This window comes from Mustela putorius, unplaced genomic scaffold (assembly GCF_011764305.1).
Source record: "Mustela putorius furo isolate JIRA1106 unplaced genomic scaffold, ASM1176430v1.1 tig00000145_pilon_pilon_pilon, whole genome shotgun sequence".
Lineage (NCBI taxonomy): Eukaryota > Metazoa > Chordata > Mammalia > Carnivora > Mustelidae > Mustela > Mustela putorius.
Window position 1 is genome coordinate 15,574,200 of NW_025421294.1, and position 25,469 is coordinate 15,599,668.

General features: G+C 43.1%; 1 protein-coding gene across 7 annotated transcripts in view; it reads left to right on the forward strand.

Annotated features, from left to right (window-relative positions):
- The window catches only part of PPP2R2B (protein phosphatase 2 regulatory subunit Bbeta), a 448,554-nt gene that overhangs the window by 306,434 nt on the left and 116,651 nt on the right, over positions 1–25,469 (forward strand). The window contains exon 2 of one of the 7 annotated variants that reach the window (XM_004744692.3): positions 10,602–10,628. The exons of the other annotated variants lie outside the window; for them this stretch is intronic. Coding sequence (XP_004744749.1) covers positions 10,607–10,628 — 22 coding nt within the window. The 5' untranslated portion in view covers positions 10,602–10,606. The remainder of the gene's footprint in view (positions 1–10,601; positions 10,629–25,469) is intronic. 7 annotated transcript variants of the gene reach the window in all.

Below are 25,469 nucleotides of genomic sequence, written 5' to 3' on the forward strand. Positions count from 1 at the left end.
ATGCTTATGGAGGTTAGCTGTTGTTACCACTTCTCCTACTGCTTTACTGCTAGTCCCACCATCACCACTACTATTACTACTATTGTTGTTGTTGTCATGATTCAAATGAAATCCGATACAGAAGATCAGTACTATCCAACCAGTATGTTGCAAAGACCTTGAGGTAGGCCTCTGGCAAGCAGAATTCAGCCATGATAGTAATTATCGCTTATATTACTATGAGACCAAGGGTGTTTGCGTGTGTGTGTGTTCCTGCTTTACTTTCCCTGCCCTAGATCTACAGCTGCCCTTCTCAACCTGGACGCCAACTCCAGGCTTGACCAACAGAGGTTTGCTCTAAAGGTGTAGCCCAAGCTTAGAAAGAACAGTCTTCATTCAAGGACTCTGTATCCTATCATCTTGTGTCTCTGGTCTTAAACCTTGGTGTGTATACTTTATTAGACCATATGTTTCTTGCTGAAAACCAAATGTTGATGGATGGGCTCTAGAGAAGTTATTCCTTTATTTAAAATACAGGGCAAAGTGGCTCTGTTGGGATCATCTGCTGCATTGAAACTAGATAGCTATCCCCTCCTTCAGTTTCATATCTTGCAAAAATACTTGTTGACATTGACCTCAAGTAAACTTTAGCAATCCTCTAAATGCTATTATAACTTTTTGTACTACCCAGCCCTGTGCTTTGGAAATAGAATAAATTTTATCCTGTGTTGCCATGTAACTTATACTGAATGTGCTACGTGCTACCTGTCTATAGTCTATGGATTATGAAACAGCAGCCCCATTGATGTACATTTGTAAAGGTAGCAGTGCCAAGGCTTCACAGTGGCCTGGAAGTCCAAATCGGACCTAGATTTTCTCCCATATCCTATACGTAGAGCCAAGGGTAATGCAGAATAATCCAAAGTGGTTTTTATGGTATGTGTATGTCAGTAATTCATAGGCACTGGACAGTGCTTTCAACACAACTTGGCTTTGTGGAAGCAGTGAGCAGAAAATGGGCTTTAGAGACCATTTTCGTTGGTTAACTGTGTGGTCATGAGCAAACGCTGTACCTTTTTAAGCCTCGATCGAGTTCCTGAGTATGTGTAGGAGTAGAACCAATCTTACAGTACTGCTTGAGGATGAAATGAAAGGACAGATTTAGACTTTGTAGCCCCATCCCTGGCGCAAAGTACTCAAGTGTTAGCTGTTGTACTTCCTCTTTTATTGGTTTTCGTATTTCTGAACTTCTTTCTTTCTTTCTTTCTTTCTTTCTTTTTTTTTTTTAAGATTTTCTTATTTATTTATTTGAGAAAAAAAGGGATCACGAGCCTGGGGGTGCAGGGGGCAATGTGAGGATGGAGAGGGAGAAGCAGACCCCCTCCAGCAGGGAGCCCCACACAGGACTCGATCCCAGGACTCTGAGATCATGACCTGAGCCAAAGGCAGCAGCCTAACCAACTGAGCCACACAGGCACCCCCTGAACTTACATTTAGTAAATTTTTACGGATGTTGTCTTTACTGGTAATTATAGTCTGATGGTGGTGGTGGTGTTAGGATGCTGTTACTGTGCAAGGTAATGATCATCACTTATTATTCTCGTTTTAGGGAAGCTTTTCTCTTTCCCCTTATATTTCTGCAAGGTTGCTCGTCGTTCCTCATTGCAAGGCCTTGAGTCACTGCGGAAATTCCGAATCCCGCCTCCTTTCTATTTCTGTCGGTCCTCCCTGTCTGTCAGCTGTCACTTGGTTTTCACTTCCTCTGCAGAGGAGCGGGAGTTTCTGTGAGTTGGGAGCTGAGAGCCCGAGGCATCCCACAGAATATCGTCGCTTAGCGCTGCTGTGGCATTTGTGTCAAGCGGGACTTTGCAAACCTTTTCATGAGTGTATGTTTGTTAAAACTCTTTTTTCTCTTGTGGTCAAGAGACGTTATTGAAATTCTGATTCTCCTACTGAGCCCTGCGCTGCCGACTGGCTTACCTCTGACCTTTCCCCATCACTGAGAAGCAGAATAAATGAATGATGATTTCAGCTGCCTCCTTCTCTCCCTGCGAAATGAATGAGTCAGCATCAGGGACCCTTTCAGGAGGCCTCAGTCATAAATATCCCTGCGATCCATCAGAAATCTCCACAAAAGGTTGTTTTTAAAGAGTAAGTGAGGAAAAAGTCCTTGGACCTTATCTTAATCATCACATCAGTGGGATATATTTATGGTCCTAACTTCGGGGGGGAGAAAAGAAAGCTATAGCCAACGATATGGACAGATGAGTTGGAATCCATTGTGAGATGATAAACTTCTCATGGAGGAACGAAAGACAAAAAAAATCTCAATGAACATACCCAGTCTGCCCCCACGTCTTTGTCCCTTAAGTCCCATTTCTTCCTCTGTCCTTCTAACCTTTATTAAAGTCTCATCAGATGCCAGGCCTGCTGCTAGCTCCTTTATTTGCATTATCTCACTGAATCCTCCCCACTAAGCTATAAAACAGGCAAGATTTTCTTCACTGTTTACCGAGGAGGAAATTGGGACTAAGAGTGACTGACACTCCCAAGATCTTACAGTTAATATGTGGCAGAACTGTGCTTTGACCCCAGATCCATCTGACTTCAAAGCCCGAGCTCTTAATTATGCGGTTATCCTCTCTGGGAGGCCAGGGAAAATGAAGAGGGAGAGGAGAATATTCAGAAATGCGAGTTGACCTTCTCTCTGCTATCTAAGATGCTAATTATTTAGCAACAGATATAGTACAGTATAAAGTCTCTGGCAAAATAATTTTATTTTTCTGCCAAGTGCTATAAAAAGAGAGTCCCTAAACAGATACCATAAGACCCTGCAAAGTCCCAGCAGCAGACTGTGTTCCTGGGGAGGCACGGAGCATCAAGGACCCAGCCATGCTGCGGGTTTTGCCGACGTTTACAGTGCCGGTAATTGCGACGGTTACATATACCGAAAGCGCCGGTGTTTTCCCTTCATCCATTCTAGCGAACTTGGAGCACAGTCTGCCATCAGGGATGCCTTTCTGATATGTATGATATTTTATTTATGAGAAGATTAGCAAAATATGATTGTTGGATTCGCTAATAAAGAGGCAATTGGAAAAGGAGCCAGCTGGCATGCCACATGTAGCTCCGGCAGGAAGACATATCTAATCTGTGTTTTTCACTCCAAACTCACACCTTGGAGGCGCCTAGAGCTTTCTCCCTCCCGCTTTCCACTAAGTGCCTCAAAGACCTCATCAGTTTCTTCTGAAAATGCAGGGACTCTCCCTGCCTACCTTTCCTGATCAGACTCCCCACGACTCTTCAGGCTGTTCTTTCTATGATGAAAGTGAATCTTACACCCATGTTGGAGATGACTTGGTCCGGTTGGGAACGGGAGGAGAGCAGTGTTAACCAACAGGCTCTGGGGTCCAACAGACCCACAGGGATCGGTTAACTCTGATACACAGGGTGTGGGAAGAACATGATCTCTGAACCCCATTCTGTGCCTTGGTGAAAATAGACAAACACACTTCGTTTCTCACTGCCTAATGAGAAGTAATTCTTGTTACTAACCATGGAAGAAGAGTCTCAATTTAAAATGTTCCATGTATGGTATGTGAGTCATGCAGTAGGACAGATAACGCTGGAGGTCAAACTTTTTTTTCCTTCCTCATTTTGGTCTTCAAGAGATAACAGTCACTAAATCAATGTTTCTGTCTTCCATCTTTGTTTTCCTTTTGTTGGGAGTCATTGCATTTTTTTTTAAAGTGAGTTATTTTGTAATAGTTAAAATTATAAATACTCGGGGCACCTGGGTAGCTCAGTGGGTTAAAGCCTCTGTCTTCGGCTCAGGTCATGATTCCAGGGTCCGGATCAAGCCCCGCATTGGGCTCTCTGCTCATCAGGGAGCCTCTTTCCCCCTCTCTCTCTGCCTCCCTCTCTGCCTACTTGTGATCTCTGTCAAATAAATAAATAAAATCCTAAAAAAATAAATAAATAAAAATAAAACGTAGTTATAAATACCCATTACAGAAAACTGAGCAATTTCTCTCAACGAAGCAAAAGCAAAATTTAAAGCTTTAGAATCTTGCACTCTGAACTCCTACACTTCCTGTCCTTTTTCCTTTTAATGGGTATGTTTACCACAGTTGAGGGATCCGCACTCTTTACAATAGAAGGAAGTGTCTCTGAGCTAATATACTGGGAGCTTGTTCTAGCCACTCTTTTCTCCGGAGTGAAATTTAGTATATAGTTAGTGAATCTTGTATTTCCTCAAAGGTACTTTAGAAAATGAGTTCCAAAAGGACCCCTTTGTAGAGGAGTATGCCGGTTCTCTAGGACGAAACCTAACCTCCAGTCTTTTGCCGCTTACTCTTGAAACATCTCCTTGAACATAACCAGTATGTTAGAGTTAGAAGGACATGGAAGTCACTTCGTTCACCCATCTATTTAGCCACAAAATATGCTTTTCTTTTTGGAATCTGGATTTTATATAGCCGTCCAGGTGCCCTACAGATTGCCCAGGATTTATGAACATAATGGACTTGGGTAATTTACATAGCAAAGATAGACTAACTACCTTTCTACTAACTATTAACTTCATAGTTTTCTTAAGTGAGATTCCAGGAGTCTGAGTCTGATTCAGAACCGTGTAGTTGTTAAGACACTGACTAAAGGATCACACTGTCCAGATTTGAAGCTTGCCTCCACTATTAAGGGGCTTTAGGATGTTAGGCAAGTGACCTAGCTTTCCTCAGCCTCAGTTTCTTTCTATGTTAATTAAACTAATATTACTAACTTGTAGTTGTGTTGTGATGATCTAGTGAATTCATGTATATATGGTGCTTAAAAGATTATCTAAAATACTGATGAGTAAATATTAGTTGTTGTCACTGTTCCCAGTAATCAAGAGTGTCTGTGTTTATACTTGGCCGTACCCTCTTCCAAGGGATCCCCCAGAATATCTCTCTTGAACTCTGAACTTTCTGGAGGCAAAAATTCCTGTGCTCAGTTCTGTCCCCTTCTATACCTGGGACACTACCTGGTTTGACAGAGGTGCTTCCTAGTTGGCTCAAATTGGCTAAAATCCCAGTTTTCTCCGGTTATTTGATGCCTAGGTATGACTTGACTCCAGACCATGTGGGGTGGGTGTGCAATGGTGGAGAAGGAAGCCTCATTGGGTGGTACTGCTCTTCGCCCACCACCAGCCCCCCAACACCAATTCTTCTCTTTAAATCCCAATTGTCTCAAAATCGAGGAGAGACCGTGAAACCAATAGCTGTTGGTGAGATTGATTTCTCATTTTATACAATTCCCTCTTCCTCTGTTGCAGCAGCCTATTGATGATTCACAGGGGAGACCTCGGTGCCTCAGAGTTACCCATTTATAGTTTCCTTGTCCTCATCTGCATTCCCTCAAAGGGCTGTGTAGGCACAAGGGGGTGAGTGGGGAAGACACAGGCCCCGCCCTTTTAGGGTCTGGTGGGGAAGCGGTACAGTAGATGTTAAGGACTAGTGGGACTGGTTCTTGGGCAGGAAGTTCAGAGTGTCTTGGGAGAGTCCCCTAACCATTTTGAATGGTAAGGAAGTTCAGGTATTTAGCTTTGGTAGAAAGCAAGACTCTCCTTAATAAAGAATAGAGTAGCAAAGGTATGCATTCCCTTGTTCTATGTGCTTTTGTATTTTCTGTTCTGAGAAGAGGGTAGTACATTAAAAATCAGGTTATTTCCTGTAACTCGGTGTTTTGTGGTCAACTTGTACCACCTTCAACATATGGAGGAATTAAGATAATTTCCTCTCAAGACAGGCTTTCTAACATTGAGATGCACATATGTATATCCAAGCTTCCAGACACTTCCATCCAATTCCCTGAGACTTGTTATTTCTCCTTCTGAAATGTCTTTTTTTTTTTTCTTTCTTTCTGAGAGTGTAGTGGAAGAAAGATAGGGTTTCTTCATGCTGTGTTTTTCTTTCTATTTTCCTGATAAAACTGCATCACTGCAGAGGAACTCAAATCTAATCTTCAGTATATTTAGCATGAAAGCAATAAAAAGCATTAATTCACTCCAGAAAGAGCGAAATACAGTTGAGTACTCAAAGGAAGAATCACCATGGAAACTGTTTTCTTGAGATTCTGTCCTCTCCAGGCTCCAGGCACGACTAAGTGAAGAAAGGAAGGCAAAGGGAAGAGAAGAAATACACTGCCCTTTCTGTTGTCACTAAAATGCTGTGGAGGAATTGCCATGAATTATTGATTGCATGAGTAGAAGTATATATGAATTAGAATTATTAAACTGTTGTCTTTTCAGTGAGTGTGTAAGAGCGCACAGAGAACATGTTCCTCACTGTTCTCCATTCCTTGCTGTCAGATCCATCTGAGCAATCAAAGAGCTATCCCAAGGTCAAAAGTTGGCAGAGAAGCACAAGGAATTACGATGATTAAAGAATTCTGGGAGCCAGAAGTAAAGTACAATGATTTTGCATACAACTCCCATATACACTTGCCTTTGTGTACCATGTCAGGATGATTATGGTTTCAGAATTTTTTCAAAGATATTAAATATGTAAAGATCAGAGACCCACTCATGCCTTTGGGACCGTGGTAATGGGATGTGATGGAATTTCCCAAAGGATTTCTTTTGGATTAAATTCATTCTGTGTTGATGTGCACTTGTATGCCTCTTGTAATATGCCCACTTTTCTTGTCTTCTCTATTTTAACCAGTCCATAGGTTTTCTTCCCTGAAACTATATATCTCTGTTTAATAACTCTGGTAAGAACTGCCATATGTTCAGTGCTTCCTATGAGTCGGTCACTGGGCTGAATCTTTTGCCTGACACTATTAAGAGCATGGACTTTTATTTGGGTAGGATTGTTCTTATTTGGCAAAATGACTAATCCAGTGAGTGTTCATTAATAAAATCATTATGTTCTTATGTAATTCTCACAACAACCCTGATGAGAAAGTCCCCATTATATAGATGAGGAAATAGAGTTTTTGTGACAGCAGCTGCATATACTCAATCACAGAGCCAGTAAGTTTCAAAACCTGGATCCAAAACCTGCTGAGGGTCTGAGCACATACATAGGCCCTCAATGTATTCAGAACAAGTAGATATTTAGAACCCTGAATACCACTGTACCAGGTATTATACTAAATACAAAAATTGGAAATAAGATAAAGTCTCTTCCTTCAAGCTGCATACCATCTTCAGGAAATGTTGTCATGTATGAATAACCAGACAAAGTAATCAAAGGTTCAGAGATAAGGGGGATTACTGAGATTCATGAGGAAGATTCATTCTGGTCTTTTCCAGAATGAGATGCGCTGCCAAAAGGTCAAAAGAAAGGAAGAGAAATGAACAATTTGGATAAGGCAGCGTGATTTTAAGCATAGAGGTAGGAGTGAGTAACAAGAGTTTGGGGACCTGTGTGATGGCCAGGGCCTGTGTTTTAGTGAGGAAGTTTGAACAAGGAAGTTGACAACTTGAACAAGGAAGTTTGAACAAGGAAGTTGACAACTCCTTGAACTCTGGAGCGAAGAGGTCCGCATATTATCCTGTCAACGCAGTGAGCTTTCAAGGGCTCTGTTTATTTATACTAAAGCATTAATTACTTAGATTAGAGCATTGGTTACTCATGTTCAGCTCGAAGATTTTTACATTATACACCCACATCACCATGACCAAGGATCAAGGTATAGGACACTTTTGGGACTCCATGCCCCCTCTGACTGAACTCCTCCCCATCCCCTGACTTGTCTGTGAGTGTTCAAGGGAAGTAATAAAAAAGCAAATGGCATGGTAGAGGTTTAAAGACCGGATTAATGACTTTCTAGGATGTAGCATGGACCATGAAGGTGAGAGATGTTAAAGCCAAGAGGGTATTATAAGGTTCACAATCCCTCCTTCCCTCTGTTCATTCCATTCAGAGTGTGTTGGACACCTACTGTGTACCATACCCTTACTTCGGGAATACCACCATAACCAACACACTCCCTCAGTGAGAAGACCAAAAAAATGAGACACGGTTACGTTCCCTCATAGCAAGTACTGAAATAGGAGGAAGCGCAGGCTGCACTTCAGATGGGCACCTAACCCAGAGTAGGGAAGTCAAAGAGGGCTTCCTGGAGGAATAGATGCCCAGCCTGAGGCTTGAGGACAAAAGGAGGTGAGCCAGACCAGGGCGGGGATTGAGAGGGAAAATGGTCCAAGGGAAGAAGGAGCATGCACAAGTGAACAAAGAAGACAGGTGGCCATGTTGAGGTAGAGGCTTGGGCAAGAGCAGAATGGTCGCATTCAAGGGGCTTTTCAAGTGAGAGAAGTAGCCAGACCTAGTAAATGTCACACCAAGTCTTCTCAACACCAGCGTGTCCTCCTGGTCACCTGATTGCACAACAGTCAGTATCTATAAGTGGGAACATTTCAGATGATTAGTGTGGCCCGCCTTGTCATTGTTACTTTTATTGTAAGTAGCCCACCAAGTTGTCTGTCATTTCTCTCTGAAGCTGAGCCAGAAAAACCAGTCAGGCAATGAGACTTCCAGCATTTTCACCTCCTTCTTTAAGATGAAGTGAGTTTCTTAGGTTTTTTACATTCCTTATCTCCTTTTTTCTGGAGTAGTCTAGGGCATGCTGACTTGCAAGGCCACCCCTCTGCCCTGACTCGTCCGGCAGGCTTCCTTGCACAGCCTTGAGCAGGCTACCAGGCGTGCACCTCTCTTTCCCTCTTGTCTAGGAACAAGTGACACAGCAGACAGAACGTGGCCTTTGTAGCCCTCCAGACCTGACTGAAGGCTTAGTCCTGTTAATGACTCTCCTTGTGACCGTGATAAGTTCATGTTTCCGAGCTTCAGCTTCCCTGTCTGGAAATAGTAATATCCACTGTGTAGGATGTGAGTGATGAAAATGTAGTGCAGCTAATCCCCTAGGGCAGTGTCTAACACATAGTAGATCTTCCAAAAATGTTATGCAGACCCAGTAATGCAAAGTGGATCAGAGTACAGGTAGACTGCCTATGCTCCAGGGATCTGCCAAAGCCTGCTGGGTTACTCTGGGCAAGTCACATAAGCTCCCCATGCCTCAGTACTCTTATCTGTAAAATGGGGATGATAATGACATCTACCTCATGGTTTTATTGTAAGGGTTAAATGAGCTAATGCATAGAAAGTGCTTCATATAGTGTCCAGTGTGTGTGCATGTGTGTGTCTGTCTCTCCCTGTTATATCCCCCGTTAGTAGTGTTGATGTTAGTGTTAGTAATTATTTTTGTATAGTACTTGGTCATATGTTTGCCTACCTTGTAGAGTGGTTGCCAAGAGCAGCTAATGAAGAGGTACGGTGGCTTAGTGCCAGACACAGTGGGTCCCCGATAATGTTTGTTGAATGAATGAGAACAAAATGCTTCGTTCTGAATGTTTTCTATAAATGTTTCATCTTAACGATCAGTGGGAGCCTCCTCATGGAAGGAAGAGCCAAAGCGGTTCACAGGGTGGCAGCCTGGGCTCAGGCCTGGTAGATTCTGATTATGTCAAACAAAATACATTCAGATCAGTCTGTTTGGCGCCATTGAAATTGTGCCAATGAGCAGCAAATTGTGATTTCATGTTGAGGGAGTGCCAGAATCCAGATTTACAAATCAAAGCAAACCTACCTGTTTCTAGTACCCTCTCTCTCTCTCCTCAATGGGTGTTGCTTATGTCTGAAAGAGCTTCTGGATGTTTCACAATATCAGGCCCCAGATGTTTGAAAGACTTTAGCAGACAAGGTAATCAATCCATTTGGTGGCCAGATGCTGTCTGAACATTTTCCTGCTACAGCACTGTGAGTTTCTAAATTCATTAGAAACATAAATTAATTAAATCTAATCAACAGTGGGTGATGCAGAAGATTAAACAGTGAAAAACAAATACATTTCCAACTGGGTCATAACAGATGCAGAGAAAAACACTCCACTTTGGAGGTGAAAGTCAAGTTAACCCTTTGTATAATATTCTCAGAAAAACCTTGGCCACACCTGAGACCCCAGGGGAGCCTCTGGTTCTTCCCACCTAAGTCTGCTCTAGTGGGTTCAGTGACTTCTCAAGAAATAAGCTGTGTATTTCTCTGAATGAGAAGGGTCCTAGAGTGGTCTTACTTAGTTAGGCATTCATAGGGGAAAAATCTCCACCATGCTTTTATCATGAAGGGGATCTGGAAGTTCTGCAAGTCACACGCACTATGCATGTAGCAGTAGTTCCCAGCAGCATAGCGTAGTCAGATAAATTTTTAAAATAGAGGGAAGCCTCCTTCTTCATTCCATGCTAGAGAAAGTTACCTGAGTTCAGCGTTCTTGTTTATCAGAGCTGAATCCCCAACACCAAGAAGAGTTTCTGGCATGTAGTAGGTGTTCAGTGAATGTCTGTTAAATGAATGGATTATGAATGAACTTGTTTCCTACAGATTTCTGACTTACTGATTTGCCCAGATGTGTCCCCAAGATGTGAGATAAAGTGTGAGCTAGTTCCCAAACGTATTTTGACATTTTTCACCCATGGATCAGAATCTTGAGGGACTGAGAACCCATAGGATATATTTTAGAAAATTCGGCTCTAAAGCATTATTGTATAGCACCCCTAACCTTTGTCCCATATCTTTTACCCTCAGTCTAAATGGAACTGGAGAAGACTCGGGGTGAGTAAAATTGTGAATTTATGGGGCCAACTTTTGGGAGGGAGGCTGTTCTTTAAGGATGTGCTCAGCTCCATGGAGAGGCCAGTCTTTAGCTGTGGAATTGACTCGTTCCACACTCTGTTTTGCCAGTGTAGACAAATGGCCTCAGGCTCAGTGGAGAAAGGGGTTGCTTCCTTATCTGTAGCCTCATGGAGGTATCCATTTCCAGAGAAAGCCCGCAAGCACCCGAGACCAGCAACGGCTAACTCAGATGCCTACAGGAGCCAAGTAACATCAAAAATGAAGGCAGAGCGGCAGAGAACAACCTTAGGAGGACAAAGGGGAGCTGACAGTTGGCCTCAAGGTTGGGGAATGGTAGGGAATGGTGGGAGATGAGGTCAGTTCAAGACCTCGCACCCTTCTAAAAGGAGGCAGCTGTTTCCCAGCCCACGCCAGGAGTGGCTGTGTGGGGATGCTAGTCCAGTGGGTCCAATCTATTGATTTCTAAAGAAATTGAGAATCTGCATTGTTCATACACAACTTCCTAATTTCTAAATGTAAGCATCTCATTCCACAAATGGGAGATCATCGTGTGGACTAACATTGTGGTGTCGCAAGAAAACAACCCCGCTGTCCAGATATGACTGTACACTGCCGTTGGTGTTCTCTGGACTCTTTGGCCCTGTGATGCCGAGTGTGGGGCCTTGCTCTGCTTCTCTGGGATCCAAGGTGGCGATCCATGTGGAGCAATAACACACGATCCTAGCTATCGATCTAGATGCCTACGGCATCCTAAGCCTCATGCTCAGCGCCGTACCTTCCGTAGTTAGTGTTTTTAACATGCTATCAGAATGGCACCCACATCATTTGATTTTACAGATAATGAAACTGAGATTCAGAGATTTCAGCTAACTTGTCCAAAGGCACGTCTGTCATAAATGGCAAAGCTGAATGGGGTCTCTCTGACATCAAAAGAGATGTTGGCCACCACTCATTATATTACTTTGGGTAAAGCATTATTCTAATTCTTATTTAGTGCTTGTGTGTGTCTATGCTGAGCGCTTTCCAGAAACTGACTCATTTCAGCCTCTGTATAATACCACCCCCATCGCAAGGATTAAGTAAATGGTAGGGAAGAAAGGAAGTTAAGAATTCTGCCCAGCGATGCTGGCATTGAAAGCAGGGTGGGGAGACTGCTGTTGACTCACAGAATGGCTTCTCAAAACCACGCCCAGGATTAGGCACAGAGTAGGTGCTCAGCGAATAGTTTTCCCTTGACAGCAAGCCTCATTTTCAGCTGCGTGCACTGGGGATCCTGAGCCTAAGGCTGTGGCTGGTGCCTCTGGGTAGCCGGCTCTTTCCAACCCCTTATTCCGTGTGACTCCCCGTCACCCGTCACTCAAGCAGCCTTCACTCTGTCACTCTGCTAACTGCAGGCATACCAAGTGAAGAGGGACAGGTCCTGGAAGCTGGCTTAGTGGCTAATAAACTGTCTCATCCAGGAAGTCCTGCTCGGCAATCGGGCAGTCCAATTCAAACCGCGTGTGTGACTGAAATAGTTTACTGGGTCAGACTTCTTGGCGAAGAAAGATCTTCCCACCCGGTCTCTGGTGTTCTATCCTCTTTCTTCCTGAAGACTGAACAGGGTGGAGACTGGCTTAGACAGGGAAGAATTTAAGAATCAGAAGGGTGTGGATACATTTTACGGTGCGTGAGTTTTCATGTGTGTGATTAGCTTAGGAGAATAAGGCAAATGGAGATCTTGAAGAGAATGAGGGAGGCTCATTCGGTTTTTAAATGTTCATGATTGTACAGGGCGGCTACACCCAATGTGACTGAAAACCAAATGTGTCTGTGGTGTGTGTATGCGTGCTTGCATGTGAACAAGAACAGTATTAGAGGGTAACTATTAACAAATATTCTAGAAAAACCATACTTTCACTGAACATCGATTATGTGTCAAAGATGGGGCTGCGGGCCAGGAATAGCAAGGTGAAAAAAATAACTTGTGATCCCTGCCCCAGTGAATTTTACAGGCTTATAGGGAAGACAGACATTAACAATAAACCGCCCAAACAAATCTATAACGAGGAATTCTTTTAGATGCTTTCAAGGGAAAGAAAAGAGTGGTATAGAGCTGTGTCGAGTGACTCTGATAAGGCTGTCAGGAAAAGGTCTCAGGGAGTGCTGGTTAAGCTGAAATTTAAAAAATTAATAGACACTAGCCAAGGAGAAGGGAGGAGGGAAAGTAATAGTTCAGGCAGACAGAACAGCACGCTTGAAGACCCAGGAGTGGGAGGAAGCATGGCATTTATGAGATCTGGAAAGCAAATTGGTGGTGCTAAAATGGAGGGAGATGGGGGGTCAGGGAGAGGATTTAAGATGAGGTTTGAGTGGCTGAGAAAGGCCAGTTTCTACTGTTTCTACTGTTTCCTTAATGAGAAATTACCAAAAGGTTCAATTTCCTTAAAATGGCTTCTGGTACATTTTACTTTTGATTTAATTTCAGGTGAAGATTTGAGATGGTGGCCAGTTAAGTCTGTATCTTGAGTGTTTAACGGTTTTATTTCTTCCATGACTTGATAAAATAAATTTCGTACTGTGGACTTTGCAGGAAATAATCAATGCATCACAATCAAGGCTAAGAACCTCTTATGGTATGTGTTGGATAGAAAGGAATTTTGCTACTGCATTTAACAGTTACTGGCTCTCTCGTGCCCTAAGCTTTTCCATACTCCCCCAGGGCAATAACTTAGATGGTTGGAATCAGTATTTGAAATGTCCCCAAAAGTAGAGTACTTACAGACATGGAAATATGTTCCTTATTTCCACTCCTCTACATCTGCTGTGCTTAGAGAAAGTGCTTCTGAAAATGGGCTTGGCACTCGATTTCTCAGGTACTGGGTTTATTTCAAAGATGTCCCAGGCCATGAACCTACAGTCCTGACCCTTTTAAAACAACAATAATAAGCTGTAGACAGAAATGGAGCATGTGTGACTCTCTTTTTAGGGAAGAACTGGGATATGCATTGCATAGGCCAACATTCAGCTGTCCCCGTGAGAATATTAGAACTCCCAATGGGGACTGTTTCTATCATCTGCACTCTGAGATCTTAAATACTGATAAAGATGCTATCTGTTAAGGAAATAAATGGGATTCTGTCTTCAAGGAACTTATCGTCTAGTTAAAGAAATATCACACACACACACACACACAGAATACCGAAGCATCTATTAACATTTGTACCATAACCCAACAGTCATGCCCAGTGAGAAAACGCTGAGTTAGTCAAGGTTTACATGGCATTTATTGGTAGAGCCAAAGATGGGTAAAATAGGAACTGTGCCCTTAGTGAAATAAATTTAATTAAGGAGAGAGAACGAGTACATTCTGTTATGTAGCTGCGTAAGTGGGAATAGCTACAGAAGTACCTCTGGATGGTCCAGAGACTTGGGGGGAGCTGCGTGGGGGAAGGGATTATGTTCCAATCAGGGGGAGCCCATGGGAGGCGTCACAGAATAGGTGACATCTGAGTTGGCCTTGAAGGATTCGTGTGTTCATTTTTTCATTCAGCCACTAAACAGGTATTTTGTGCAAACCTCCTAAGTGCCAGTCCCTAAGCTGTGTCCCTAGACTAAAATAGGGAATAAGATCTTAGCCTCCAGGGTCACATGTGTCAGCAGGCACACGCAATGGAAAGAAGGTCTTGGGGAAAATGAAATTGCTTCACAGGCAGTCAGCACAGACAGCATTTGCATAGGGTCCTGGAGTTAAAGTTGTTAAATTGCTGGGTGGGTGACAAGGAGTACAGCCGATCGATGGAAAAGTTAAGGCTGAACCCAGAAGTTCCACTCTGCCAGGTTAAGAAATAAAGCCCGTAAGTATCTGTGAGTGGAAGATGAAGACAGGATTGGGGGGGGGGTGACCCACAAAAGCAAGGAGAATAAAGAAACAACAGAAGGCAGAGGGAACAGAAGCAGGACGTGAAAGGCAGGTGATGAATGCAGGCTCTAGGACCAGAGTTGGGTACCAATCCCAGCTCCCCTATTAGCCTTCTGGATGTGGGCAAGTTATTTCATGACTCTGAGCCATTTCCCCATCTGAAAAATGGAAGAAGAGACTGAAATCGTGGCGTCCGAGCGACGTTTCAATGACATCACATAAAACACACAACATGGATGCTGGCCAAAGAAGGTGTTCGATAAATGAGCCTGGAAATAGAGATTAAGGAAGAGAGTTCAGGTAAAGGGTCTATTACTATGCCTGGCACATAGTAGACCAGATCAGTAAGTCCTTGTTTTGAAGAAAAACTGTGAGAGAGTGGTATATTTCTGAGGCTGAAATATCTCAGGGCCAGGCGAATAGCTGGTTAATTTCAGAAGGTCTTTTGTATGACAGTTGTGATCCTCTCCCAGCAGCCACACCGTAATAAAGGAAGGTTCAGCCAGAAGAGTTTTCCATTGAAGACTGACTTCCTGGCAGGGAGACCTGCAAATCACTTGGAAAGTTCCTGGCACCGTGACCTGGGTCTGGCTATTTGCAAAGTGTCTATAAATCTTCCACAGGGCCAGAGAGAGTGTGGGTTTTTTCTTTTTGCTCTGACAGACTTGTTTCTTTCTGTGTGATATTAGGAATGATGGTGAAAATCACCCAAGAAAGGCCATGAAGAGGTCAGGCTACCCATGTGCGAGTGATCTTGAAGTTGACTTAGCATTTTAAAGTATACACAGTTGAGGGGCGCCTGGGTGGCTCAGCGGGTTAAGCCTCTGCCTTCAGCTCGGGTCATGGTCTTGGGGTCCTGGGATCAAGCCCTGCATTGGGCTCTCTGCTCAGCAAGGAACCTGTTTCCCCCTCTCTCTGCCTGCCTCTCTGCCTAGTTGTGATCTCTCTCTCTGTCAAATAAATACTTTTTTTTTAACTTTAAAAAAAAAAGTATATGCAGTTGAGCAACCTTCTATCCAATCTGCAGACAGGAGGTAATGGACCTGGAGCTGTATTGCAACAGAAGAAATAGAGTCCTTTCTGCTCCTGGCCTCGGAAGATGAAGGAAGGAGGGAGGGATGGAACACAGAAAAAGAGAAAGGGGAGGAAGGAAAGAGGAAAAAGAGGGATAGAGAAGAGGAGGACAAGCAGGAAGGGAAGAAGAAACAAAAAGAAAACCAAGACATTATTCTTTAATTCAGGGTGATCACATGGACATCTGATAGGTTGGTCTGTGGGAGAAACTCTTGCAATATTAAATGCTTTGAGGGTCCTGTTAAACCTTCTATGAAGATAGGGTTTTCATAGCATTTTTCTTCCTAACCATCTTTTGCTGTGGGTGGGAATTGAACCGGGGATGATTCGATTTCATCTCTCAGTGGTGGAGCAGTCCTGGGTACGTACTAGTTTATTCAAGCATGCATGCCTGCATTCATTCAGAAGTTCAGCCTTCTCTCTTCTTCACCATTCATTTTTTCCTAGCTGCTGAAACTTTCTCATTAGCATATACACATGCTGCTGCTTCTATGATTAAAAAAAAAAAAAAAAATAGACGTCCCTTACCATCTTCTGCCTCGTTCCTTTGCTAGGCTTCTCAGCAAAACTCCCGGAGGGGTAGTGTCCACTGTAACCCTCTCTCATTCTCCTCCTCCCATTCACTCTGAAACACACTCCAAGGTTCCACCAAACTCACCCCCACTGATCCATAGAAACCCCACTTGGCAAGGTCAAAAGCGACTTCCAAGGTTCAAATCCAAAGGTCACTTAAAGGCTTTTGCCTTGCAGATCAGCAGTGTTTGGCATGATGGATCTCTCTCTCCTCTGAAATTCACTGGCATCCACGATTCTCAGCTTTTTTTGATCACTGTCCTCTCTGACCAGCTGCTCCTTCTTCACTTTTCCTGATTCCTCCTCTTTTCCCAACCTCTTTGATATGGGAGTACCCCAAAGTTCAGCCCTTGACTTTCCTCCTAATTCATACACTCACTCCCCGAGATCTCATACAATCCCATGGCTTTAAATATCATCCGAAATGTTAATGAACTCCCAAGATTTTATCCCCAACTCAGACCCCCTCCTGAACTCTAAACTGTATTTCCAATGAATCTACTCAGTGTCTTTATTTATAAACCCCTCCTACTTCACATGCCTAAAATGGAGTATCTGGTCTTCCCCTCAAATGCTTGCTTCACCCACAAACTTCCCGTCTCAGCGAAGGCAACTCTGTCATGCTAGCTGCCAAGGGCAGAAACCTTGGAATCATCCTGAATCCTGTCTTTCATACCCACAACCAGCCCCTCTGCAAATGCTGTGAAGTCGACTGGGTCAGTACGCATCCAGAATCTTACTGCCGCTCTCCACCCTCACTGCTGGCCCTCGGTCCCAGCCACCCCCACCTTTCCCCAGGATTACGGCCATACCCTTCCAGAGGCTCCTTCAGCCCTCTGCTTTCTGCCCCCGGTGATACTTGTCACACATCAGACCATCTCACTCCTCTGCTCAATCCTCTCCGGCAGCCTTCTGTTTCATTTTTTTCTCACTTTTAAAAAAAATTGTGATCAAGGGGACATAACACAAAATTTACCATCTACCCATTGCTGTGCCCATTTCACTTTTAGTAAAAGCCAGAGTGCTTGCTGTGGTCCTCAGAGCTTTCCGGTACCTGAGTCTCTCGTTTGTCTGATCTCATTTTTCCCTCGTTTGCACGGCTCTGGCTATGCAGGTTTGTTGACACATGTATGTTTCTCTCTGAGGATCTTCTCCCTGTCTGTTCCCTGTGGGCAGGAAGCACTCTTCCTTCAGACACCCACATAGTGACCTCTCTCTTCCCTTTCAAGTCCGCTCAGGGAGGCTTCTCACAATCACTGTATTTCAAATCTCAGCTTCCCACCTACCTCCCAAACTCCTAATGTCCCTTACTCAGCTTTTTGTTTCCCAAAGTACATGACATACAATGCAATTTATTATAACATTGACTGTTGGTGTTTTTTTTTCCACAAGTAGAATGTAAGTGCCAGAAGGACAAATATTTTCTCTATTTTATTAACTGATGTATACTCAATACCTAGAATAGTGTTCAACACATGTAAGATGTGGTCCCCGATTATTTTTTGAGTGACTAAGTGGAATTATGAATAAATCTATCGACACTTGGTATTTCTTGATTTTTCTACATCTTATATTATTTGTTGATACCTAAATTGCCACATGAACATGAAATCAAATATAATAAATTTTATAAATATCCAGTTTTCAGTGGATATAAAACAGCAGTAAGAATATACCATAGTGCTCTTGCCTGAAGAATATTTATTAAGTTTTATGTCATGCTGGTGATGGACATCAACACTAGCTTAATTATGCTACCTTTTACTGTTTAGCTATTATGTGTTAAGTATTATATTCAATGTTTTAAAATAAACATATCCAAGAGACAGTAATTTTTTAGGGGGGGAGGGGCAGAGGGAGAAAGCGAGAATCTTAAGCGAGCCTGCACACAGCCCATTGTGGGGCTCAGTCTCACAAGCCTGAGATCACGACCTGGACTGAAATCAAGAGAGACACTTAACCAACTGAGCCACAGGTGCCTCGAGAGTAATATTTTTTGTTTAAAAGATTTTATTTTTAAGTAATTTCTATGCCAAATATGGGGCTCAGACTTACAAGCCCAAGATCAAGGGTCACATACGATATGGACTGAGCCAGCGAGGCACGTTGAGAGTAATACTTTTTTATAATCTTCAAAACACCACAACGTCTAGCCAGAGAGAGAGAGAGAGAGATTGAAGAATGGAGGGAGTGGGATGGGAAGAGAGAAAGGATACGAGAGAAAGAAAAATACTGATTCATAGAACTGTAAATGGCACATTTGGTTCCAATACTTTCTATTTTCTTTGCTAAGACCATTGAAAAATCATCATTGTATAATACCTTGTAAACTGGTAGCAGCATCTTTATTGTGTTTGACATAGAAACTTCACGTTTTAGGAGGAAAAATCCAAATCTTGTCCTGCTGCATTCTTCTTTCATTCTTTAGGCCTATCTAGAATTTAGCGCATGGACATATTGTATTTATTGTTCAATTTGTCCTTCAGAGAAAATACAGAGTTCTTTTTTTTTAAAGATTTTATTTTTTTTAGAGTGTGCATGCACACGAGTGGGGATAGGGGCAGAGGGAGAAGTAGACTCCCCATGGAGCAGGGAGCCCAAGGTGGGGCTCGATCCCAGGACCCTTGTATGGTGACCTGAGCTGAAGGCAGCCCCCTAACCAACTGAGCCACCCTACGCGCCCCTGGGAGATTTCTTGAATGCAGGCATATGGATGACATGTGAGTTACCGTAAGTTTCAGTAGCGACTTCCTTTTGCCTTCTAGGTCAAACAATAGGGTTCTTACTCCCTGGCTCTAAGACTTCCATTATAGGGTGTTTGATGAACAAACTCTTTTCCATTTTTCAACTTTTTAAAAAATATTTTTATTTTTTTAAGGATTTTATTTATTTATTTGACAGAGATGACAAGTAGGCAGAAAGGCAGGCAGAGAGAGGGGGAAGCAGGCTCCCCGCTGAGCAGAAAGCCCGATGCGGAGCTCGATCCCAGGACCCTGAGATCATGACCTGAGTCGAAGACAGCAGCTTTAACCCACTAGGCCACCCAGGCGCCCCTCAACTTTTTTTTTTTTTTTTTTTTTTACCATATCCCTGTTTACACTGCTTCCAGTCCTCTAGGCTGAAAGCTTCTTGAAGGCAAAGACCATATGTGTTTTGTTTATAGCATATACCTGTCAGCCAGCCCAATGATGTACACATAGTAGGTGTTGACTAAATAGATTCCATGCATTTCGGACCTATTTGCTCCAAATCCACTTTGGGTGTGTCATTTCTACCTCCATGCCCTCTCCCAATACCCTCTCTTCACCAACCCATTTGATGTTTTCTCTTCCTGTGATTCATAGGACCCTTAAATCTCTGGCAACATGACAAAGGCTTTTTAGGATGAAACCTGTTCTTTACTGATCAGTCTTTGTGGTTCTAAAGTCATAAAATACTCACCCCAAACTAAGAACATCCCATTGTCTCACACCCCTGATAATAGGCTTCTTACATTCCTCCAACATAAATGTTTTGTTTGTTGACACTTTGTTTAGGGTTATTCTCTATATGGCGGCCCATTTGGTGTTGATTCTTTGTAGCTCTCATTCAGTGATAGATTAAAGAAAAAAATGGAGAAGCATCCATCACATCTTAAGAGTTCCTTATGTTCCTTATGGAGTTCACAATTCAGTAAGTTCCTTATGGAGTTCACAATTCAGAGACTAAGAAAGACATTTAAAATGGTCCTATTACTGTTTTAAGTCCTAATGGTAAGTGGTGAGGTTGTTATGAAGGAGAAGAATGGAGAGCAGTGGAGCATCCAAGTAAAGGAGGCTGTCTGGGTTTTGGGAGAAGTCCTGCAAGGCTTCCCAAAATAAATAAAATTGGAGCCAACACACAAACATGTGGACATTTCATTCCCACAAGGCAGGTGCAGTATCTTTCTGATTTGAGAGCCGCTGGCACAGCAAAATTGTTGACCAAAGACATGCCAAACAGACTCCTCGTCATGTGTGTTTGGGTGGCACATTGCCTGCCCCAGATCATCCTGTAGAGACCCACAGACGTGATTAACTTTCTTATTTTGGACCCAAAGTCCCACAGATTTTGGGGTCCGTGCTAGATGACCCATGTTGTGAGATAATAGAGCTGAATGACTGACAGAGTTTGCATTGCCTGAGCAGTTAATTACTCCTATGCTTTCTGAGAGAGTGGGGAACAGATGGTAGATACCTTGACAGCAGATTCCACTATAAACCATGCAGGCTTGTAGGCAAGTCTGGACTGCTACCAATTTCCCACTGGATTTTTCTGTCTTTGGAGGACTTAGAATTTTTAAAACTACTTTGCCTTTGGGCAGGTCTTGTCCCAATGATAGGAACTTTCTTCTTAGCTTCTGTGTGGTAGGAACCTATTTTGAATGAAAGGCAGCCTCTATCAACTGACATGTTTTGGGTCGTCCCACACCTAGTTAGTGCTGGGGATTTGGTCAGTGTGGGGAAGCTTTGTGCATTTTAATAGAAACAGCATGGCATTCATTACTTACTGGCTTCCCACCATCTGGATTTTCACAGCTCAACAAGCATGGTGGGCTTTCCAGACTTAACTAGGAGAACTTAGCTCCTACAGAGAGCATGATTCGGTCCCTTTGAAGTCATAATTTTATGATGGACCCCATGATCAATTGAAGGCGGGGGGATGCTTCTATCTCAATAGGCTGCTTTCGTAACTGAATGGCCAAACAAGTAATGTACCATTTCCACACAGGGGAAGGGGGGAGAAACAAACCACCTCGATGCTGGGAACTAAGCAAGTATGAACGAACACTGGTCACGTGATAAACTGACATGAAAATGTGTGTGTGAGAGTTGGCGCACAGAGGCTGCAGGACCAAGAATCTTTTTTTTTTTTTTCCCTCCCTATTCAGCTTACATTAATAGTCTGGCCCTGTGCAAAGTGCTATGAGGAAAACAAAGATGGAAAGACATGTCTGTTAGTACGCATTTAGATGCAAATAACAGAAAATCTATCTGGCAGTGGCTTTTACTGCTTGGTATGTATTATTTAACAAGCTCAGACATAGGCTCTTCCTGAGGTAGGTTTTGCCGTTCAGTGATGTCCCCAAGGACATTGTCCCTTTCTTCTGTCATATTCAACCTCCTGCCCTGTCATCACATGGTCGCATGATGGCTGCCACACCTTCACATATCACAGTCACATCAAATCATGTGAGAAAGCAGTAGTATGGGGGCTCCTGGATGGCTCAGTTGGTTGAGCATCTGACTCTTGTTTTGTCTCAGGTCATGATTTCAGGGTTGTGAAATCGAGCCCCATGTTGGGCTCCACGCTCAGTGGGGAGTCTGCTTGAGATTCTCTCCCTCTCTCTGCCCCTCCCCCCTGCTTATGCTCTCTCTCTCTCTCAAATAAATAGATCTTTAAAAAAAAAAAAACAGCTGTACACAAGGAGTATATCCGTATAGCCGGAAGACCACACCTCACTTGCTTCCTCGCTTTTATTCAGGGAGAAAAACTTCTTCCCAGAATCTCTGCCTCCTTGCCCCCCAGAAAACTTGCCTGTGTGCCTCACAGACCATCTTTCATTCCCATTGCCACTCCTAGACACAAGGGAGTCTGAGAAGCAAGAATCTGGATTTTTCAGCCTCTGTAGTGGGAAACAGGCGAGGGAGAAAGACGGGGTAGGAGTAGCTAACCGAGAATATCTGTCCTAACACCCTGCTTGCCCTTAATATGCTTGGTCTTCCCAGGCAGGCTGACATTGAACCCATGCCCATTTTCCAGCACTGTGCTTGCCATTGCATAGGAAGCAGCACTTGTGAAAAGATTTTGGGAATGGGGACTACTGGACCCTTCTACCTGCTTTCTTTGATGTAGGAGGAATACCAGCGCCAGATGGAAGTTAAAACCAATACGCACAGAATTCATTACATTCAAATGAAAGGAAAAGGATTCAGGATCTAAACAGTAGGCACTGGTCCGGTGACAAGGGTCTCAAGTCTGGATCAGTCAGTGACTGTGTGTGATACACAGAAGGTCAGAACTGCAAGCATGTGGTCTGTGTACTGGCTCCTTCTGTACCCACACCAGACGTTCACCAACTGATCGCTACCATCTCCCACCAAGCCCAGCTATGATACCAGAATCTTTCTCCCTGGGCAGCTCTTGCCAATAAATAAAACTGGTGAGCAAAATGAGATCCACTTGTTTTCACTGTTCAGTGCTTGGTATTTATTACTGCTGTCACTAGAACTGAGCTACAGGAATGTGAGAAATACACCAACTTAAGAAGCTAATGCTACTCCCAAACGAAGGACTGAACACAGTTCTGTTTCAGTACAGAGCAAACGTTGACTCCACAGGCAGAAAACCTCATGCATAAGCCAAGTTTGTGGTGCGGGCTAACAAAGGCATGGTGGTGAGTTTTGTTTCCTGCCACTCTAAGGACACAATTTTCAACAGTGATAATATCTAAACAGTAAGATTAAAACATGAAATCTTTGACTCTCACTAGTGAGGAAGGAGCTTTTGGTTCCCAACCGAACCCTATCCATAGAGACCAACAGTATGAAGCCTCTGTCCTTACATAATGGTTTTTAACATTTGGAAACTTCTCTATCATGGTTGGGCATCATGGATACACCTCTACATGCATTGGTCCAAACTCCAAGAGCTGTATGGCACAAAGAGTGAATTTTACTCTCTGGGAAATTAGAAAGATTTTTTTTTAAGTCTACAGAAGCACTGAGATAAATGCTAAAATCTTGTGTTCAGTTTGAAAACCAATGAAAATTGTTCACAGGTTAAAAATTATTCAAGGTGGATAGTCCAGGTAAAAAAAGTTTACAAAATCCTGGAAAACTAGAAAAAAAGATTATAATAAGTTAAATCATTCACATCTTACACTAAAACGTCATTCTGGACTCTGGCTGACAGACTTCGGTCTGGGATTGCGTGTGTGTGTATGTGTACTTATAGGAGTTAATTATTATTTTCCAGAGAGTCAGATTGTAAGAGAAATTTCATTTTATATTTTAAGCATCATCTTGGTATTAAAGGGAGTTTTAATAAGCATATATTGCTTTACCAGTTTAAAAAGATATATTTTAAAATGAGTATACTTTTTAAAAATGGCAGTCATTGCATATCTACTGTTTTATTGCCTGATTTTTTTTTTTTAATTTTAGAGTGTATTAAAATTTTCCAAGAACTAGGCCATTTTGACCCAATCCCAGTAGCCATACTTGGGCATATCCTGTATGGCCATAACCAGACCTCCTTTTATCCCCCTATTTTGATGGAAACTATACTCCAACACACCATTTCATCAAAACTTAACAGAGAAAATCCTATCTGAGAAAAACGGATGCTGGCTTTGGGCTGTGAACCAGAGCCCAAGAAGGAGGCCACAGTTTTAAGCAGATGGAAGGAGTAATTTTAATACCTGCTGGGAGCCTGAGACTCCCCTGTTTGTCTAATGAGCCACAGAGTCACTGCCAATCTAACTACAAGCCCCTAGGCAGTGACCACAAAGGGTATACATGCTGCCCCCTGTCCCTCGCTGTGCAACTCAGGACCCAGTCCCAATTAATCAGAACCCTTCACCCTGCACGTGACCTCCCAAATCCCTCTCAACATAAACTTTCCAGCCACCGCCGTGTTTCACCATTGTCATCCACTGTGACACTGGTTTCCCATCTTGGCTAACCACCTCCTCCTCTTCGATACAGAAGCAGACAGATCTGCCTAGAGCCCAACTTACCACCCAGAAGACAGCCCAAGTACTGTGTGGACAGAACTGGCTAGCTGACCTCAGTAGAGTAAATGACTTTATAGGATTACCTCCCAAATGTTTCTTAGATGAGAGATAAAACATTTAATGGGCTCTGAAAGCTAAATTGCATTACCTTCTCATCTGCATCTGTATGATTGATGCGAAGAGGCCAGTGCTCCTGACCTGGTCAGTAAGACCCTGTCCCACCGAGGCTTTGGCTTTAGGTCCTCTCCAGGCTTAAGCTGAGCCAGAATTTTATCGAAATTGTCACCCTGCTCTTTGGATGGTACTTCACCTAATTGTTGTGCTCAGCCCAGGCGTTGCTTGGACTCCAGTCCCTCATGGAGCAGTGAGAGACTAGGGCATGTACTGCTGGAGGTTCCCTCCATTTCTTCAGCCTCATCATAGGCATCTAAGGGCCAAGTCAGTTTCATTATTCAGGTAAATGGAGACTTGATTATGAATTTACTAGTCTGGAACCTTTGTAAGATGCAAAGATTGATTTAGAAAGAAAAACTCAGGCTTAGCGGTGCCTACTGAACTAGAAATGGGGTTACTGGGCTACCATCTTGTGGAAATGAAATCAGCACACAGAAATGTGGAACAGGGCAAACATGCTACCTCCCAGGGTTTCCTTTTAAAAAATCATGTTAACTACATTTGACCTCCATAACCGCTTTTGGCCTCTGGTTTTTGTTTGTAGTCAAAAACATGCGCTACATCCACATCTCTACGGAAAAGATGGGAAAATGCCCCAGTTTACAGCTTCTTATATAACAGTGTGATTTCGCTTGACATTTGATAAAATGAGTTGTCATGTACACATGTCATTTAAAGGTGAATGTCCTATTGAACTTGATGAATTGATTACTTTTGATCGTGATCTCAGATGAAGGTGTTGTGGTAGGGCCCACTCGTTGATGGTTACCGCCGTGTCTTCTCTATACTCAACAAGAGCTATTTTATCTGGAGCGGCCTGGCTTTTCTGACTTCAGCTGCTCTTCCCAGAGCCTGTTGCAGACAAGAGTATTTGTATCAGAAGTTTGAGTGTCTTGAAATTGGAATGGGGGTGATTCATGAGGTTGGCATCAATTATTAAACAGTCCTAGATGAAGATCTGCAGAGATGGATGGGGTGTTAAGGCATTCTGGTTGCACCTACGGGCTTAGCAATGATAAATGAGTCTGGAAACATGAAAGTTCAAAACAGGTATTAACTGGAGCCGCAGTGGCCTGTGCTTTGAAGGGAGGTAGACAATAGCTGGTGTAAACAACCTAACATACACACCACCTGAATGACAGGATTATAATAAAGCTAAGGTCTTGGCAAGAGGACTAAAGAATTTGAGAATCCTGCCATGCCAATCAGCCTTTCTCTCACAAGTTTGTTTTTTTGTTTTTGTTTTTTTTTTTAAGGATTTTATTTATTTGACTGAGAAAGACACAGCAAGAGAGAGAACCCACAAGCAGGGGGAGTGGGAGAGGGAAAGCAGGGAGCCTGA